The sequence below is a fragment of the Prenolepis imparis genome, unplaced genomic scaffold, assembly GCF_030444845.1.
Source record: "Prenolepis imparis isolate NDT839.2.m4 unplaced genomic scaffold, iyPreImpa1.0 SCAF_9, whole genome shotgun sequence".
NCBI lineage: Eukaryota > Metazoa > Arthropoda > Insecta > Hymenoptera > Formicidae > Prenolepis > Prenolepis imparis.
The window spans coordinates 14,875,444-14,895,635 of NW_028141167.1; the positions used below are offsets into that span (position 1 = coordinate 14,875,444).

A 20,192-nucleotide genomic window follows, 5' to 3' on the forward strand; every position below is an offset into this window, starting at 1 on the left:
AGCTATAAGCGGTTTGTCTGGTTAGGTCAGGTCAGGTCAGGTCAGGTTAAGTAGGGTAGGACCCCATTGGGTGCGTTCAGCGGACTCAACAGTTGAGCAATTTTCCGATGTCATTCCATGCTGATTGGCTGGATCTTAAAGTAGGAACCAATCACGTTCGATTGCTACTTAGCAGTTGAGTCCGCTGAACGCGGCTATTGTTGGATTCTCGCTAGTCGCACATGATTTCGAGTGCTTGTGATATCAGTTTAATGCCAACCCATTTCTGGACTCTGGACTACTCAATAGTTTGCATAAATTTAAGCTCTATTGTGTCTTCTTCTCAGAAAAAGAAAAAGTCGAACGGTTAGATACTCTATATTCCGCTTGTTATCCACATAACTGACTCTGCCGTTGTTAGGCGGTCTTTGTTCTTGGTCATTATTGCACTTCTTATATTCCTGTTTCCTTTATTACTCATCTTCGAGCATCCTATATCACTATCCTTCACTCCACAGAGGTAAGGCAACGTAAAATAGATCTACAGCCATCGCAACTTGTACAAAGACTCTGACTCGAGTCATAACTACGTATTAATATCGGAAGTGAACAAAGAAGAAACTTCCTTTGTCTTTGCTCCTTCTCCCGTCGACACTTGACCTGTTGCTACTTTTCTCGATTCTCTTCTTCTGGAAGACGGTATGGAAAACACACGTTCCTCGTCTGATCCTGATTCCTCGTCTGAAGGCCCCTTGGAAGATAACAAACGAGATAATTCTCCCTCAGAAAAAGTCCGCAATTCGGACTCGCATTTTAATCCTCCCTCTCACTCATCAACGGTTTCAAAATCCACGATATCCAAATCTGTTCGCATCCTCAAGAATAGATACGCGGAAGATAATCCTGGTCCTTACGACATTCATGTTCAAAGCATCTCTCATCCGTTTGCCCTACTACATCCCGTCACGGTTGGAAGGATCATGTATAGATGCAACATAGAGAACATCCTGGAAATCAGAAGAGCAGGATATTCAAAAGTCTCTATTTATTTTAAATCAAGAGAAGCAGCCAATCGACTTGTCGATGATCAACGTCTACGTGACGAGAATCTGATAGCTTTTGTACCACCCTTTTGTACCTCACATAAAGGCATCATCAGAGGTGTTCCTATAGAACTTTCAGACCAGACAATTCTGGAAAATATTGTCAGCCCGATTAAGGTTATTTCTGTCAACAGACTCAATTGCAGGAACATAACTCATTTTGACATTCTGAAAACAAAAAATGGTCAATCGGTGCAGCCACCAGCATATGTTCCTTCCCTCTCTGTGTGCATAACCGTTGAAGGACAAAAAATCCCTAAATGTGTGAAGCTATTCTGCATCAGTTATCCCACATCTCTGTATATCCCCAGAGTACAACTCTGTCATTCATGTTATAGTTTTGGTCATGTCAAGATCTCATGCAGAAGTAAAATCCGTTGTGTTCACTGTGGAGAAAAAGACCACAGCTTTTCTGAAGATCAGTGTTCACAATTCCAAGATCTGCCCAGGTGCGCTAACTGCAAGGGGAATCATAGAGCGGACTCACCACTCTGCCCCGAATTCGTTATTCAAAGAGAAATAAGAGAATACGCCACTCACAGAAATCTTCCTCTTCAGGAGGCTGAAGAGATTATCAGAGGTAATAGGCTCCTCCTATCCTTTTCCTCCTCTTCCGAGAATTTTCCGTCGTTTTCCTCACGATATCACTTCTTCATAGTAAAGACTCTAACAACAACAAGAATGGATGATACTGAGTCCTCTTCGGATATTTTTCCAAGAACATTTGCCTCTCGATTGTCCCCTGACTCGTTTATTAAAATGGCTGCGGACAATCTTAAATTTTTCACTAAACCCAAGGAACCATCGTCATCCTTTTCATCCGAAAGGCGAAGTTCATTTTCGCCTAATTCAAATTACCGCGCCTCAATGCTTAATCGTTATTCCCCGAAGAAATCGAAAAAAGTTTCCTTTTCAGATTTGATTTCAATTAAATGGTTTCCCCTGCCCTAGGGCTGCTCATTTCACTTCTGTCCTCTTCCCAGATGGACGCTCTGCGCCCAATATGAATCTGATTCATTTTATGTCACTTTTTTTCCTCTTTTTCGCCTCTTTCCCTTCTCTCCTCTTCTTCCTTTCACAATTTTTCCCGGCAGGCATGTTTGAGGCCACCTTTCACCCTACTGATAAATATGACAAACATTCCTCATAAAAACGGAATTGTTCTTTTCAAATGGAATTGTCATGAACTTTCCAATAAGAGAGAATTCTTAACGCACATCATCAATAATTATCCTGACTCTCCCCAGATCAAACTTCCATCTTAAAAATTGTAGCACTATATTTGATTACAGATAGTCTTCCTCTCTATTTATGAGAATTTCCTTACCTATCATTGCCTCTTCTTTATGGACCGGTCCAAAAACGAGTCAGGGAACGTTGGCTTCGCGATCTACTCATTTTTTCTTCATCTTCAACTTCTCTTCAAGATAAGTTCTTTTATCTCCATATTCACAGCAGAAGCTTTAGCGATCCTTCACATCTTATTGTTAGAGTATATCCTAATATGCATTCTATCCCAAAATCCATCCTATTTACCGACTCCAAGGGAGTACGCAGACACGTTTTCTGGAGCCCATTCTGAATATCCAGAGACTAAAACTATTAGATAATTTGAAAAAACTCAAATTAACTCTACCATTCAAAATATCAGATCTACTCGCTAAGCCTTCCTCTGAAATCATCCAATCTACTAACTTTTCTCACATCCTCGAACATCTGCATTGAACCTTTTCTCTCCATGTTTCTTACAGAATTACCTACAGAATTATTTAACAAGCAGTTGATGGCCGGCAAGGTAAGACCATTCAACAGAAGCCAATAAAACCTTAAAAGAGGAATAAAAAGACATTTCAGTTGGCGTTTTTGCGGCAGTAGTGCCTAGTCTTCATAGTAAAATTTGTAAGAAAAAAGAAGATCCCTCAACTTCTTTTTTTTTTCTTCTCTTTCTCTCATGATTTGCAAGTCTATTGCTAGATAGATTTATTGATAGATTTAGAGAAGAAAAGATTCTTCTTTTTCTTCTTTGATTTCATGGCATCTGAAATAAGTAAAGCTCTATATCAATAGCCTCGCAAATCACGCGATAAATATAGAAAAAATAAATATATGTAAATTATAAATTTTTAGGTATAAACTTAATAATAGACTCATCTTTATCAGAACACATGGGATTATCGATGTAATACTTCGACGAACAGAAATTTAATTAAATAAATGTGTACAGGACAATCATGTCGTGCGATTTGACGTCAGCTCGAAAAATTACAAGATTTAACGTGGTATGTAATTTTTTTAAGTATATAAAATAACAATTATAAAAAATTTAGTATAAGTTATAATAATTTTAAATAACATAATCAAGCAATGCAATTTCGACTTTTCAGAAGAGAGCTATAAAACTGATAACAAAACATAATGGTGATAAAAAACGGAGAAGGGATGCGATAGAAGCGAGAGCAAATGATCGTAAAGCTCATTATTGCAAGAGATTCCAGGATGGTAGAAGAGGCAGAGCATCACTCGTAGGATTCTCAAAGAGTCTGGCACTGTCGGAAATGCAATCTTACATCGCTCGTCAAGACTGGAAGAATGCATTGAAATTGTTTCCCAGACTCCTCGAATATCCAGTTGAATTAGAACCTTTGGTATGGCGATACGCATTTATCATTTTATTGCACACAAATGACCCATTGCATCTCCAGCAATTCTTCGAACAATGTATAGGTACTCAAAGTTCAGATAACGGAATACTGTTAAGAAGATTACTGTTGTTACCTCTCGAGGAATGATTGAATTTTAAGATAAGGCTGTCTCACATTGTATTATATTCATGTTAAGTCAATATATATCATTTTTGTGTTACGTACAAAAACCTTTGTACAATAATTTTATTACATACAATTGTATACTACATATTTCTGCTATTATACATTCATCCTCCTCTTTAATAATGCATTGATTATTATTTATATATAAACGCCAAGTAAGGCTACATTCTACTTGGTGATCGCAACACTATCATTTATCTTTGCTTCATTTTTGTTTTAAATGATAAAAATGAAATGATTCTACGAAACATTGCGATCGCCAAGTTTAACGTAGCCCGAGAAAGCAGTTCGTGAAATTATTACAAGTATTATACAGAAAGATGTATAATACCTTTTGTATATAATATAGTCTTTGCTTACTTCCTTATTCCTATCCTTTCGTACCTCTCGCTGATGATTTTATGAAAAAGACATATGATAATAGCTATGTAATTAATTGCATGATAGAGCTATATTGATACAAAGAGATACGCACTATTTACAAATATTTTTTCATCACTTATTGCGATACTAAAAAAAAATCCTAAAAAGAAATTTACTAAATAGGAGTATATTACTGATTTAAGAGATATTATTGTTTTTGTATAACGATTTAAATTGAATCGAGCCAAATTTGCTTAAAAATTACGTAAAAACTTATGGTTTAATAAAAGCCATCTGTTTTTTCAATGTCATCTTCATAATGAAAATTAAAGTAATGATTACTATATACATGTAGATTATACTTTCATTGAATTTTTTCATCATAATTGAAAAAGTCACATTCCTGTGTGTCATTTTCTTAAATTATGAACAAAATTCATACACTTCTACGAGTATAATATCTGCTTTTTAACAGATTTTTAATTTTGAACCGTCTTGTTGAATTAACAATATTTCTACTTAGCGATCTGATTCAATCGATGCTACAAAACTATACACTTAATACTATCATTGTTCCAGAATGGTAATAGTAATAGAGAACGTAAGGCAACAGAATTCATATGCCAAACATTAACAAACGTATTAACATTGTTATTTCGATATGTCGATATGCGATATTTCTTCATCTTGTTGATATAATGCATCCGATAACGCACGTTTGTTGATGATAATGATAATGATGATGGTGATAATAATGATAATGATCGAACTTGCAATGCGCGTGACGGTTTGTCCCAGCAACAGTAATAAATACATGGATGAAAAAGAGCTCGGAGAGGATGAATGCTGGTCAATCGAGCGGTAAATGAACACGAGAATCGCTAGCTGCTAATTTGACGAGTGTCTTCTTTACCCTAAGAATGGGTAGTCTGGCAGCCGGTTTCCCATGCCAGCACTCTCGCATCAGCTTTCCCATCCCGGCCAATGTCTGCAAAAGGGGGATTAGTGCGCTTATTTCAATTGTTCACATCATAAATAATCAGTGTTGTGGTTAGATGATTTTAAAATTAGCTAGATAAAGATGAAATAAAAATGTGAATTCATCTTAGATAAGATGAAGATGATTTTGTTTTAAATATTTAGATAAAAAATAAAATTATATGGCAATTCAGCTAGATAACTTCCAGATAATATTATTTTTAAGACCGTTTATGTAAACACACAGTATAAAAAAAATATAAATTATAAAAGGAATATAAAAATAATTTGTAAGTTTTTATCGCTGTGTTATGACTCTAAATTATCTGAACATTATTCTAGATAATTTAGTAAAGATAACACTTTTTCATCTAAGATGCAGATATAGATAATACATATTTTTATTATCTATATAAACGATAACACCAAAATTTCATCTAGATGATCATCTATATAATTTTATTTAGATAACAGCAAACACTGTAAATAATTAAGATTCAATGCTAATATCTCGGGAAAATTGATTATTTACCGGGTCGGAATGCCATCTATTAGGAAGCGGCGGCCTACGTTGGTCGAGCGAAACTAATTTGCGCATTTCTTCTATGGAGGGCTCCTGATTGTTGCTCGGCAGCCATTCGTAATACGGCATCGCGTATTCCAAGGCTACGCCATTGCTTATGCATCTGCGACAGACCTCCCACATCACCAATCCTAAACTATAGATATCCGCCCGTCTGAAGCTCTCTAAACATTCGACGTTCACTCTATAAAAATAAAATAGGATATCATTGTCATCAATTTAGTCAACTTGTTCTGATATGAAAGAAGAAAAAGCGCTCTACTAACGTTTGGTCGAGAATTTCGGGACTCGTGTAGCGTTTAGTTCCTTGCCGTAAATCGATTCTGTCCGCCGTAAGGCGATCCTGCGTGGCCGCTAATGCGAAATCGGCGATTACGCAACTGCCGTTGGTCTTTACCAGGATATTCTTCGATTTGAGATTACGATGGGCCATAGCTGGCTTCCCTCTAGTGCCGTGAATCTCCGTGTGCAAGTAAAGCAGGCCGTTAGCGATGCTCAGACAAATATTGAGCGTTTGATGATGCGTTAAGGGATGCGGCGACCGATTGAGGTGATCAAAGAGCGAACCGAGGGGATGATACTGCGTCACCAGCCAGAGCTGAGTGCAGCTGGCTCTGCTGGTCATATCACTGCCGACGTATCCTAGAATATTGTCGTGTCTAGAGGGCAACAACTGAGAATAAACCTCGGTCTCCCGAGCCCACGCGGCTTCGTCCCGCGAGAAATAAATTTTTACAGCCACATTCTCGCCATGCCAAATCCCTCTCCACACTTCTCCACCGAATCCTCCACTGCCACCGTTACCCAGACATTCCACTAAAGCTACTTGCTTAGCTAAAGTTCTTTGTACTAGCAAGGGCAAGCCAGAACCGGAACCACTGGTTAAACTTCGGCCATCTAGATACTCCTACAAAAATATAGTTTGTACAATTAATTAACATACGTCGTGCGACATTAAACACAGATGTAAAACACAGATAAATAAAAACGTAACACTATATCATACCTTAAGTGTACTATCACCAGCAGCTGTTGCTCTAAGCTCGTGTGGATGATAAGTAGCAGACGATGTAGGCGAGGAAAAGGAGAAATGCAACATGGAAGGCTCAATTTCGGAATCTAAAATAAGTTTATTCCGACGCGACGTGGCCGGCCTTTTTCTTCGCGTTCGATGCGTTAACAAGCAGAATAGAACTCCTGCAGCGACAATCAATCCGATCATTGGTCCAAGAATCGCAAACGTTAATTTCACTACATAATTTCCTCTGTCAGCGTCTGAAAGCAATATGCAAATATAAAAACTGCTTCTAACGAAATCCATCATCTTATTACAATTCAATTTTACATATGTTTCGAACAAAAGTTGTTTAATTTTGAGAAAGAAAGAAATTAATAATCTAAAATTTTATTTAAGGTCGTGTTTCAAGATTATTTGAAGTCGACCTAATTTTTTTTTTTTTAATGGAATCACCCTAATTTTTTATATAAATCGATTCTTCACAATATTTGACATAAAAAGTTACAAGATGATCCAAAAATGAATAATTTACGAGATATTTTATACTTTGACATAATTTTATATAAACTATAAAATATTATATATCTTGTAAAATATTAATTTTTCGATTATCTTGCCTCAGTATTTTTGTGCATAAAATAATGAGAGAAATTAATTGATCTAAAAAAACACAATTATTTTTAAGAAAAAATATGTTGCTGCTAGTTGAAAATTACACATTGTATCTTTTTAAATAAATATTTTCGTATATGTATACATAGATTATCTTACTAGTCGAATAATCTTGCAGCACAGGATATGGTCCGTCATTACAAAAATCTGCTTGACAGCATTCCACGGAATATTGAGCACCGCCTGAAATACCTAACCCTCTAGCATGCCTTTCTTTATATTCTCCATCTTGGTTGTCTCCTTTATTACACATAAACAACTTATGTTCCTCTAATTTGTAACAGCCGCGACTAGCGGATTCAGTACCGTCAACTTCTCTCACCATGGACTTCCAACACTAAGAAACAAAATAAAGATGTGGATTTGTATTCTTCAAAAAAGGATGTAAATCTCTAAATTTAGAGATGTTGAATATATAAGAATAGAAAATATTTAAAAAATGTTTACAGTGACTGCATCTTCACAGATGCTAGGTAATGAACACTCAAAATCTTCACATATATGGCACTTAAAACGTTTATAACCAAGTGCGTTACTACTAAGACTGTGCTCCAACTGTGGTTCAGGTAAATTTAACTTTTCATTGTCAAGAGAAATATCTTGCTCCTGTAACGCAATCTCTCCTTCGCCTGGAAAAATTTTGGAAAATTATTATAAAAAATTGTAATAAGACTTTGGCTATAACAAATGAATTCTTGTTTCCATAGCTTGGAAAAATGTGTTAAAAGAATTTTAAAAATTTTAAATTATATTTTAGAAATAGCAAATACGCTTTTACATCAGGATTTTATAAGAAATAATAAATATTCTTTTGATTTCGCTTTTTTGAAATATAAATTAAAAATTGTATATAAACATCATACAAAGCGAAACGTACAATACGTTGTTTAGTACAATGCATTTACACTTGTAATAAAAACAATTGTCATAAATAATTGATAGAAAAAGTCACGAAATTTACTATATATTATATAAATTGAGTTTTATATATTTTTTATATATTTATATATATATATATTTTTTTATATAAATTAATTTTTTTTAGTTTTTATGTCTGGTAAAGACGAGGATCTAATGATCTTCACTGGAGCCGAGAACAGCGCAAATGCAAAATTACACATCTCGTTGAAATTATACATCAATTATGATGAGTATCGCTCGTAATTCACGATAATTGATCCTCGTACCTGAACATAATTTGAATGATGTCAACAAAAGTACGAAATGCGTGATAAATATAACATCCGCCATTTCTATCTCGTATCAAAACACTGGATTTCGTTCGACTCAAAGCAAAATCACGTCGAAATAAATCTCCCCCGATCTTTTTGTCGCGCACGACATCCTTGTAGGCCTTGTTTTCTTCCTCAGACAAATATTCCAAAGCAAAAAAGGCGCGAACTCGTCATTCGAGCGTCAACAAACGTTGGGTTCTTCTTTATTTATATATCTGACGCAGTCAGGATTTCTCGTATACATCGATATTCGAGTATATCATCAGACGGTAAAACCAGAGTTCGTTTTCTTCATCATCTCTAAAAAAAGAAGTAGGCCTAATTTGTTGATAATCCGTGTTTTCGATATATTGTATAATTTTTATTGTTTATTCTTTAACCTTACGTTTAATTCTTCAGATATATATATATATACATATACAATACAGCTATATATGATCCCCCAAAGATGCTGAAATTGTTGAAGACAGCAGCGCTTCATAACTGCAGATTTAATTTTTTATTAGTTCGAATAATGTTTGTAATTATATACAAAAATGGAAAGAAAAAAGTGCAAAACATACAGTTGAAAGGGACAAATTAATATATAATTATATTATATTTATAATTTATATTATTATTACTTCGTTAAAGGCCTTTGAATACTAGGGACTCGATTCTTGAATTCATTCGCAAGAGAAACGTATGTAAAACCCATGCGATAGCCAATCAACTTGCAACTTTTCTGTAAGAGCCGAATTTGCGTATACGTTTCTCTTGCGAATGAATTCAAGAATCGAGTCCCAGGAACAAGGAATAGAAAATATCTACCAATAGGAACAGAGAATAGTGTTCATTTCCCATTTCTATTGGTGGATATTTTCCATTCCTTATTTCTATTGGTAGACGTTTTCTGGGTTTTCTGTTCCTTGTTTCTATTGGTGGACATTTTCTATTTTCTTTCGATCGTGCAATAATTTTTATATATATTTGAAAGCAAAAAAATTGTACTCGATGGCCTGTTCGAGACCCAATTTGGACCAATTGGTTTTGGAAAAAAATTCGGCGCACGATTGTCGAATAAAATAAATTTTCCCAATCAAGTTCATATATTTCCTGTCAAATATAAAAAGGCGTATTTTGAATCAAAATAATAATTACATAAATATAAGAAAATAAATATACAAATACATATATTTCCGACACCGTATATATACGAAACCGAGTTCACATGTAAGTTGATCTTAAATCGATCGGCAGGTCGGTGCGAATCGCAAGTGCTAGTGCTATCTATTAGTAGCCTTGGATAAAACATCTGATCTTCGGGCTAGTGTACGTGATGTACTTAATTTGATTTATTTAACGAAAACGAAGCAATCGATCACTTCTTTCATGTATCATCATCAGCTATTGACAAGTCCGGAATCTGCCTTGGTTGGGATCTAATAACATCAGCGCGTGACACGATCATTATAAAGGCTCGTAAATCGGTCACGCTTGTTATGCGCTCGTCGAGATATATCGTCGGTCCGGGTTCGAATTGTCGTAACCTTGAAATACCATATTATTATTCACGCGATCGCGAATCGGTATCATCGAGGGAGAGAGAGAGAGAGGGAAGGTTTCCTCCGCGCTGAGTCCGCGGATCTCCTGGAGGATCGAGGAGCTGTCAAGTGTCAGAGGAACAGCTGGTGCGCTAACCTAGAAGATGCGGGCATCTTCCGCGAACGCGCTCCCGCTGTTGGGGATCCTTCATCTGTTCTACTGGCTACTCGACCTGGTGGCGGCGACCGGCGGGGCCCTCGATTCCACCCCGACCTTTCAGACCTCGAGCACTCCACATTCCAAGATAATTGCCTTCTCCGCCACCCTCACCGATGGACTGGCCAAGGCGGTGGCCCACGAGTCGTCCAGTGAGTCCTCTTTCACTTCTCCGTCACTTTTGACGTTTCACGTTTGACGTTTCTTCTCCAGTTGACGTAAACGCAATGTAAATATACACAAATACTTAATACTTTGCCTAAACTTAATTTATTTCCAGCTACGGATACCTGCAACGACGACTTAGCTTGCATCACTATGGCTTCGCACGATCGGCTAGGCTTAGAAGCTATTAAGTCTCTCCACAGTCAATTGGATGACGATGCGAATGGAAACGTTGATCTGTCGGAGTCGGACGATGTAAGGATATTTATCAGTGATGGGATTTGAGTACCTTACGATTGGATTCAAATTTGTTTTTGCATGGTTTAGAACTCTTTAGCTTCTTCTTGGGCTAATTAAAAGTCTAGCGCGATAAATAATTCTTGAATAAGTATAGTTTATTAAGTTAAGTACATTTTGCATCTTCAGCAACTGTCAAAATACATATACATATGTAAATGAAGCGTGGATTATAAAATCAAATCTCTACAGGAGCTTTCCAGAAAGAAATACATTAAATACACGATTGGTTATTAAATAGAATAATTTTCGGGACTTGAAAAATTTTCTATTCAATAGCCAATTGCATCACATTGTGTCTATCTATGTTTTCCTGCTGGAAAGCTTCTTATGATTACTTCAAAAAGAAAAAAAAACAGTACTTTCAAGTAGATTGAATCAAGTATGTTCAAATTTTTTATGAGTACTTAAGAAAAATTTTACATTGTGTGTGGATGTGTGGCAAGTATCATAAATAGATTTTTCTGTCTTAGAGTTCGAGTATTTATTTGTGAAAAATTCAATTCTTTACAATAAAAAATACTACTTCAAACCATGCAGGTACTCAAATATTAAAATTCGAATTCAAGTATCATAAATAAATTGTTTTATCTTGGAGTTCGAATATTACTTGTAAAAGTGCAATTCTTTATGATATAAAATATTTATAAGTACTTATAAGTACTATTTCGAACTTTGCAGGTACTCAAATACTAAAATTCGAATTCAAGTATCATAAATAAATTTTTTTTATCTTGGAGTTCGAGTATTACTTGTAAAAATTCAATTCTTTATGATATAAAATACTTATAAGTACTTATAAGTACTATTTCGAACTTTGCAAATATTCAAATACTAAAATTCGAATTCAAATATCATAAATAGATTTTTCTATCTTGGAGTTTGACTACTACGTGTAAAAGTATTTCAATTCTTTATGATAGAAAGTACTTATAAGTACTATTTTGAACTTTGCAAGTACTCAAATACTAAAATTCAAATATAACTGCTCTAGATTTGCAAGTACAATATATGAAATATAATATTTCTTATGAGTATTCGAATCCTAGAAGATGAAAAATTTGTATTGGATTTGACTTGGATTTTTACATATTAATTGAACTTGATCTCATCTCTATATATTTATTTATCACACGAAAAATGTTTATTACATATATACAAGATGTTATAACGAATGTATTTTTAACTTTGACAGTTTTTAAGAGAAGAACTGCAATACGAAGCTGGTTATGAACGGAGACAGAGAGCTTTCCACCACAATGATGATATGCATATTAGTGTACGAGAGCTCTGGGAAGCTTGGTTACGATCCGAAGTAATTAATAACTATAAAATTTTATACAAAGATTAGATAGTAACAAAGAGATACTTATGATTTTACAGCACATGTAATATCTCATATGTTGTAACTATTTATTAGGTTCATAACTGGACAATAGAACAAACATCGGAATGGTTGACTTCCAATGTTGAGCTTCCTCAATATGTTCCTACTTTCATACAGCATCGTGTGACTGGTGCTACGCTTCCTCGGTAAGTTTATTATTATGATTCTTCACAAGAAGAAAATATACATGTATATATAATTTTTTCATTACAATTTATTTCAGATTAGCTGTGAACAATATGCATTATCTTAATAATATTCTGGGCATTAAAGATCCCATCCACAAACAAAAAATTGCCTTAAAAGCGATGGATGTTGTTTTGTTTGGTCCTCCTAAAGGTGGTACTTATTTAATATCTTGTGATATGAGATATATTTATCTCAAAAAATTAACTCTATACTTATTTATTACCAGATGTAGGACACAGCGTCAAAGACTTAGTATTAGTTACATTGTTGTTTGGAGCGCTTATTGGATGCTGGTATGCATATCAACAAAAGAAAAATTCCCAAAAGCATCTTCATAGAATGATGAAAGACATGGAAAGCTTGCATAAGGCAGAACTTGCACTGGAAAATTTACAGGTAATTTTCCTTGAAAAATTGATTCCCTAATAAAATTACAAATAAATTACTTCAACTTGGAGGAATTGTATTTAATAAATAGCATTATATAAATGATTGCAGAAAGAGCTGGAGAGAGCAAGAATGGAACAAGAAAGTGCGGCTACTGAGAAGCAAAATTTGGAAAAACGTTTGCAAGATGAAAGTTTGGTATTACATACTTCATATTCGGATCTTGAAGTATCGCAATTAAAAGCAGAAATCGAAGTTAATGCAGTTTCTCATTTATTTTATATTAACACATGCGATGAATATATTTAATACAGTTCTATTCTCTCATCGATTTATATATATATATATATGTCTTGTAGATGCTGAAGCTGGAATTACAACGAGCAGAGGGTGAACTTGAAGACAGATGTTGGTCGCCACCAGCTGGACTGCAGCATTGGCTACAATTAACTCATGAAATTGAGAACAAAGCGTATACAAATAAGAAGATATCAGCTGAAAAACAGCTTCAACAAGCACGAGAAGCGGTAAGGAAAATTGATTTAAATTATTCAATATATGATGCGTAATTTAATATTTATACGCTATGTCATCATTTATATATATATATATATATATATATATATTTATATATTACATCATCTTCTTTATAATTTATAGTTTGCCAAAAAAAATATTCCATGGCTAAAATAAGATATATTTTATTTTAATAAAATTATAATAAAAAGATTTAATAAAATTATAACAATTATAATAAAAAGAATAAAATTTATTTATTATTTTACAGTGCGAGAAATTACGAAAGAAACGTTCCAGTTTCGTGGGTGCCTTTGTTTCGACTCATGGAAAATCCATCGACGAAGTTGATAAGAGTATAGTCGAAGCAAGAACTTCTCTGAATGAAGTAACAAGCGAATTGAAAGAAAGAGTACATCGTTGGAAACAAATTGAATTGCTTTGTGGTTTTAATATAATTAACAATAATGGATTAAGTTATTTAGAGACCGTTTTGTATAGAGGGACACCTAACGGTAGAGGTCTTGGATTAAGAGGTAATTTAATCTATTTTAATCTAATCTATATTCATATAACTATCGATTCAATCTATTTTAACATGTATAATCTGGCCATTACCGATGAATTATCATTTCTATTGCATCTGTAAATTGTACATTAATAAAAGTTTGCAAAATTATATCAAATAATACATTTTTTCTTCACAGTTTAGTTATAAATTTTTAAATAACCTGTATATAATGTATTATAGGTCGACTTAGTAGTCAGGATGATTTAGATGATGAAGCAAGTTCAGTGTATATACCGTCATCGGCCAGCGCAGTCGCAGGTAAGCTGGATACGGACTCCAATGAGTACTTAGATTGACATATTGATGTTCATTTTTTTGTTAAATACCATTGTGTCCTGTCTATATATACATCACACGAGAAAACTTTCTGATGATACTTTATTAATGAGTTTTAACAATGGTATAGAAGATATAGTTTTTTCCTTTCTTCTGGTATTGATATTTTTGTGTTAATAACAGATATATAACAATAATAAGATTAAGTTATGTTGATATTAAAAAATATCATGTGCCTTGGATGTACATTATGATCAGTGTACAACAGTAAAGTGATCAACATATGCGAATAAGGAATGTAAAATACATTTCAATTATGCAAATGTTGTATGATAAATGAAAGATTATATTTTTTAAAAAATCATAATAAATGATGCTACTATTGTGCCAATATATACTATATCGATATAAAACTTAATACTTTTTGAAGAATATAATTAAAAAAACATACAACATACTTATAATATTTATAAGCAATACTTTCCATTAGATGTGTAGTGTACAAAATGACAAGTAAAAAGTTGATTTTATACAAATACTCATTAATGCAGTTAAATATGTTAAGAAGGAGAAAAAGATCAAAAATAATATCATGACAAATTTTAATTATAATTATAATAATATTCTGCAATATACATAAACTATAAAAATTATCAAATGTATGTATATAAAACTATTTTAAGCTATATAAAACTTTTTTATATTAATCATTTATTTTAGCATGTTTTTGATTTTTTAGGAACAATGTAAAGAAAACTTGATGATTTAATATAATTAATTTTCATTAAGAATTGTAGAATGATATATCTTATGGATATAGTGTGTTTTTATTAGCATATTTTACTACAAAATCGTGTATTAAATTAAAAGAAATTTGTGCAATAATTTGTCTTATTACATAAAAGAATAATGTGATTTTTCTATTTTTTATTATTTTTCATTTAAATATTTAATTGCATTCCCGCATTATTTGTTTGTAGCATTAGATTTGACTGCAACATGTACATGACAATAGGAATAATTATTAACTATTGATGAAATAAATTTTATAATAATAAATTTTATAATATATAAATAATAATAATTATTAAAAACTATTAATTAAAATATTACATGAATGCAAAATGCAGCAAGATACAAAAGTGTATATAATAATGAATATATTATTTCATATAAGTGTATATATAAGCATAAATTCTGAGATAAAGAATATCATAAAATAAATTACATGTGTTTATATGCACAATTTTTAAGATGTTTGTACTATAACAATAATATTAAAATTTAGTAACATTAAAATAATATTAAAATATAGACTTGTTTACACATCTCGAATTTTGGATCGTGATATATAGGATCGTGAAAATGCGATAATTAATATATATTTTATAGGCATTATATACATATATATACTTATATATTGTTGGAATTGATTTTATTAGTATAGTAACCGAATTGTGAATATTTGGAAGACATTTTGTATCTCTCTTCATATATATATACATATGTATATACACACACACATATATATCTTGTTTTATTTCAATGTTAAAAAATATCTAATTGTAAAAACGATGCATTATCAATTAAAATCTAAATTGTGTTCCTAAAATTATTTTCTAAACTATATGTTTTGCAATTTTACATATATGTATGTATATATATATGTATATACAATATGTGTATGCATGGGTGTGTGAAGTAACATTGGGAAATATGCTCCATATACATATTGTGTACGATGAATCAATTGTGTGTGTGTGTCTTTTGTTTTTATAATGATTACGTAACATGCTGGCGTTATTTTTCTGTATTAAGTAATCGCTATTATAATAAACTTAAGTAAGCTTAGCAAAAACCAGAATATATGAGCTTGTTAATATGACCTATTTCAAGTGCTCCAACTTTTGTTGCATGTTTTACATTTTTCGAAACCTAGCTAAAAATTAAAATTGCTTGCATGTTATTATACAGAGTGTAATGTACTCTTATACATAGTAGAAATTTTATTTAAAACCGAATATAATTTACGGAACTTTTACGATGATGAAGATATTGTGATTTAGTTAACGCGGCGGAAAATAGTTGATTAAGAAATAATTTGTTAAAGAAATTATATATATTTCTCATATAAGGAGAATAGTTTGAATAGTTAAATTAACTTGATATTTTTATACAATTAATAATGATAATTAATTGATGATAAGCATCAGAAATAATGTAGTTGAATAATGAATCGCATTTTGCTGGCGCAAATTTGTATGCCATATGTGTATTTTAATATTAATTATGGAAAATTCTAGATGAAGGAAGATCTTTCACGATGCGAGCGATATTATCTCGTTAGGGATGGGATCAAGTTCTATATGTACTCAAAAATCCAAAGTCGAATCCAATAATCAAGTTTTTCATTTTCTAAGATTCAAATAATACTCGTAAGAATTATACTTCATGTATTGTACTCGCGAATCTAGAACAGTTATATTCGAATTTTAGTATTTGAGTACCTGCAAAGTTCGAAATAGTTTATAAATACTATTTCTATCGTAAAGAATCGAAGTACTTTTACATGTAGTACTCGAACTCCAAGATAAAAAATCTATTTATGATACTTGAATTTGAATTCTAGTATTTGAGTACCTGCAAAGTTCGAAATAGTACTTAAAAGTACTTTCTGTCGTAATGAATTGAAGTACTTTTACAAGTAGTAGTCAAGCCAAGATAAAAAATATCTATGATTCTTGCTACACAGTACTAAAATTTCTCATAATAAATTTAAGTACTTATAATAGATTCAATTAAGCTTGATTCAAGTTCGAATGTACTTGGAAGTACTGTTCTTCTATTCGCATACTGCTTATAGAGAGAGTTTGAACCTAATTCGAACTAGGTTCAAGTCCACTTAAAAGTACTTTTTTCTTTTTTTTTAAATAATCATAGAGGGTTCAAAACCAAATTGGAACTTGTAAAATACTTAATCCCATCGCTATATTTCGCTGTATCTTCCGCTATGAGTCAAAACGAGAGCCGGAATGAAGACTTTTCCATTCATAAATACGACTCAAACCCAAACTTTACGCTTCTTTCCTCTTGTCAATTAACTATCAGTAGCAAAGTAGATTAGTAGCGAAGAAAGAAATTATAATTGAACTTTGGAACATTACTTGGGCATATCCGTAGGTATTTTGGAGAACTTGGCGTGGAAGGAGTCATCACTACCACCTGCTAGTCGATTTGGCAACGAGCTCTCCGACTCCTCGAGCAGCGAAGCCGAGAAGGAGCCTCCACCAGAAGTCGTCCACTTCGTGGTGGGTGACGGACCTGAAGAGCCAGCTGTAGGGAAGGTTGTTGGAGGGTCGCCCAAATCGAAATCCGGCATCATACGATCCTACAGCCAGGATACGAACGTACTGAACGAGGAGAAGGCCTCCTCGGTCCTCCTGCCGAAGACGTCGTACTCGGAAAATTACCTCGACGTCTCAGACAGGTCCTACCGTCCTGCGACAACGACGATGACGACTATGAACGTGAAGAAGCCTCTTCGCGAATTACCTACGGTGATGTCGGTCGACGACGAAACTCTCTCGACCGATTCCAATTCGACAGCCGACAACGACGAGCTTAAACGGAGACGCAGGAAGCTACACTTTCCGGCCTTCAGGAAGAACAAGGCTAAAGTTACGTGATGTCCGCTAGTCACATAATATCTCTCTCTCGAGTTTGTTACTTAATTGCTACAGTTAGTTATGTAATCCCGCGACGCGTGCACTTAAGAATTATTTTAGCAGTAATTATTAATTATTAGCAACTATTCGCGTGACACACATACACTTTTTCTCTCTCTTTCTTTCGCTCTCTCTCTCTCTCTCTATCTCTATCTCTCTCTCTCTCTTTCTCTCTCTTTCTATCTATCTTTCCTTGTTCCTTTGGACAGACCCAAGTAGCAAACTGACGTCATATTAGACATGACATAGACAAAATGATATCATTAGATGTCAAAATGACATACGCTTGGTACCTGGGGACTCACAAAAACGTAATAATTATTTAGGATGTTTGTTGTTGCTGGTGTTCCTTCTACTTTGCCAAATTTTTGGATTTACGTGCGTTACATGATAAGAGAAGAAGTAATAAGAGTCAGCGAAAATCACACATCCTTATAGATATAAATAAATCTTTTTAGAGAATCGCAATATATTTGAGAAGGAAAATTCTTATACGACAATATATATATTTTCGGTATGATACTTTTTAAGAGAAAGTTAAAAACGTGTTTTCCGAGAGCCGCGGATTTTTTACGAAGTAAGATTTTTTCACGATGACGTTAGTTAATAATAATAATAATAATAATAATAATTATCGTTAGCATAACATTTTTTATCGCGATATAATTCCGTAGTTTTAATCTAGTAGTGATCTAGCGTGCATACTGGGATGAGGGATTAAAATTAACTAACTTGAAGAATCAATCTTCCTCGTTTATACGTTACTTATACGCTTTTACGAATAATGGAACAAGTTGAAGTTGTTAAAGTTGTTATCGTTGATACTTTCTGAATAACATGTGGTAATATTACATCGTATTACCTGTAACTTTACATCAGCAAAACGAAAATGAAACGAATTTTATACCTTTGTATACAATGTGTGTAAGATTGTAAAATATTGTGCGAAATCTTTTAACGCGAGCGCTTATAAGGTAATTAAATACGTTCACTCAAATCAAATCACGTCCATGGATAGGAATATTTAAATTCTGCAAATGTAAGATAATCAAAAAAATAAACCGTACACACAGAGAAATCGTCGTCGAATCTTATAGAATTTCGAACAAATTCGTGTCTCAGGGTGAACAATCTCGAAAAACCCTGATTTTCTTTCTATATAGATATATATATGTTTTTGCTACAAAGGACCCCGCACAATCCTTATGAAAATTGGATTTCGGTGGAATTGGCTGGTTTTTTCATATATTGTAGCTTATGATCGAGAAGCCTTCATTTGCGCACAGTACAATTGCACACGTTGCAATTGCACACCGTGCTATTAGACACATAAAGTTGCGCACCGTTCGTTTGCACACCATGCAATTGGACACGAAAATGCGCGACACATGCTCTATTCACACACACACACACCGGGGGGGGGGGGGGGGCTACCAGCACGGTGCGCAAAAGAACAGTGGGCAAAAGAACTGTGGGCAAAAGAACTGTGCGCAACTTTATGTGTCTAATAGCACGGTGTGCAATTGCAACGTGTGCAATTGTACTGTGCGCAAGTGAGCCTCTCCCCTTATGATCTGCTGAACAAAAGATGTAATAGCCTCAAAGTTAAATAATGAACAGTTACTGAGCTACAGCCAGTCAAACAACTCGCAGAGAGCCCGAGCTTTTCGTGTTTGACTGGCTGTAAATCAGTAACTGTTTATTATTTAGCTTTTTGAGCCTATTACATTTTTTGTTCAGCAGATCATAAGCTAACAACGTGTGAGAAAACCAGCTGATTTTATCGGGATTCAAAATTTTATCTAGGATTTCATATAGGTTCAAAAACCCCGCACTAATCTTATATAAAATTGAATCTTGGTAAGATTAGCTAGTTTTCTTGAATGTTGTAGCTTATGATTTGCTAAATAAAAAATGTAATGGGTTCAAAGCTAAATAATAGATAGTTACTGATTTACAGCTAGTCAAACACGAAAAATTTGGGCTCTGCGAGTTGTTTGACTGGCTGTAACTCAATAATTGTCTATTATTTATAATATAATAATAGCTTTGGAGCTATTACATTTTTTGTTTAACAGGTCACAAGCTACAAATGAAAAAACTAGCCAATTCCACCGAAATCCACTTTCCATAAGGATTGTCCTTTTTCGTACAACTCGTACGTAATAAAAACTTATAAC

General features: G+C 33.5%; 4 protein-coding genes across 17 annotated transcripts; 3 read left to right on the forward strand and 1 right to left on the reverse strand.

Annotated features, from left to right (window-relative positions):
• The first annotated feature begins 113 nt into the window (after window positions 1-113).
• On the forward strand, window positions 114-3,361 carry LOC145941101 (uncharacterized). Of its 12 annotated transcripts, none has more exons than XR_014426132.1 (4): window positions 117-1,344; window positions 1,421-1,662; window positions 2,834-2,877; window positions 3,307-3,323. XR_014426132.1 is itself a non-coding variant. In XM_083046925.1 (3 exons), exons 1-3 carry the CDS (start codon window positions 681-683, stop codon window positions 3,213-3,215), a joined length of 1,032 nt encoding a protein of 343 aa, XP_082903051.1. In that variant the 5' UTR covers window positions 116-680; the 3' UTR covers window positions 3,216-3,335. The 12 variants fall into 12 exon arrangements, 3 of the variants coding, with proteins under 3 accessions (XP_082903051.1, XP_082903052.1, XP_082903054.1); XR_014426130.1 differs by lacking the exon at window positions 3,307-3,323 and adding an exon at window positions 3,210-3,296; XR_014426131.1 differs by lacking the exon at window positions 3,307-3,323 and adding an exon at window positions 3,243-3,261.
• LOC145941102 (uncharacterized) lies at window positions 3,243-4,018 on the forward strand. Its single transcript, XM_083046929.1, has 2 exons — window positions 3,243-3,361; window positions 3,467-4,018. The coding sequence occupies exons 1-2, from the start codon at window positions 3,314-3,316 to the stop codon at window positions 3,869-3,871; spliced, it is 453 nt and encodes a 150-aa protein (XP_082903055.1). The 5' UTR covers window positions 3,243-3,313; the 3' UTR covers window positions 3,872-4,018.
• A 337-nt stretch (window positions 4,019-4,355) lies between these two features.
• On the reverse strand, window positions 4,356-9,221 carry Sax (type I BMP receptor saxophone). The gene is made up of 8 exons (XM_083046924.1): window positions 9,145-9,221; window positions 8,712-9,059; window positions 7,972-8,153; window positions 7,624-7,861; window positions 6,841-7,109; window positions 6,101-6,741; window positions 5,784-6,018; window positions 4,356-5,261 (listed from the first exon to the last, which is right to left on the reverse strand). Exons 2-8 carry the CDS (start codon window positions 8,773-8,775, stop codon window positions 5,124-5,126), a joined length of 1,767 nt encoding a protein of 588 aa, XP_082903050.1. The 5' UTR covers window positions 8,776-9,059; window positions 9,145-9,221; the 3' UTR covers window positions 4,356-5,123.
• A 747-nt stretch (window positions 9,222-9,968) lies between these two features.
• Window positions 9,969-19,426, forward strand: Stim (stromal interaction molecule). Of its 3 annotated transcripts, none has more exons than XM_083046923.1 (11): window positions 9,969-10,651; window positions 10,780-10,919; window positions 12,157-12,276; window positions 12,382-12,494; window positions 12,572-12,687; window positions 12,764-12,933; window positions 13,036-13,122; window positions 13,284-13,451; window positions 13,712-13,976; window positions 14,192-14,269; window positions 17,468-19,426. In XM_083046923.1, the coding sequence occupies exons 1-11, from the start codon at window positions 10,447-10,449 to the stop codon at window positions 17,971-17,973; spliced, it is 1,968 nt and encodes a 655-aa protein (XP_082903049.1). In that variant the 5' UTR covers window positions 9,969-10,446; the 3' UTR covers window positions 17,974-19,426. The 3 variants fall into 3 exon arrangements, with proteins under 3 accessions (XP_082903049.1, XP_082903048.1, XP_082903047.1); XM_083046922.1 differs by having other exon boundaries at window positions 9,972-10,651; window positions 12,770-12,933; window positions 13,036-13,179; XM_083046921.1 differs by having other exon boundaries at window positions 9,973-10,651; window positions 13,036-13,179.
• The last annotated feature ends 766 nt before the right edge of the window (window positions 19,427-20,192 follow it).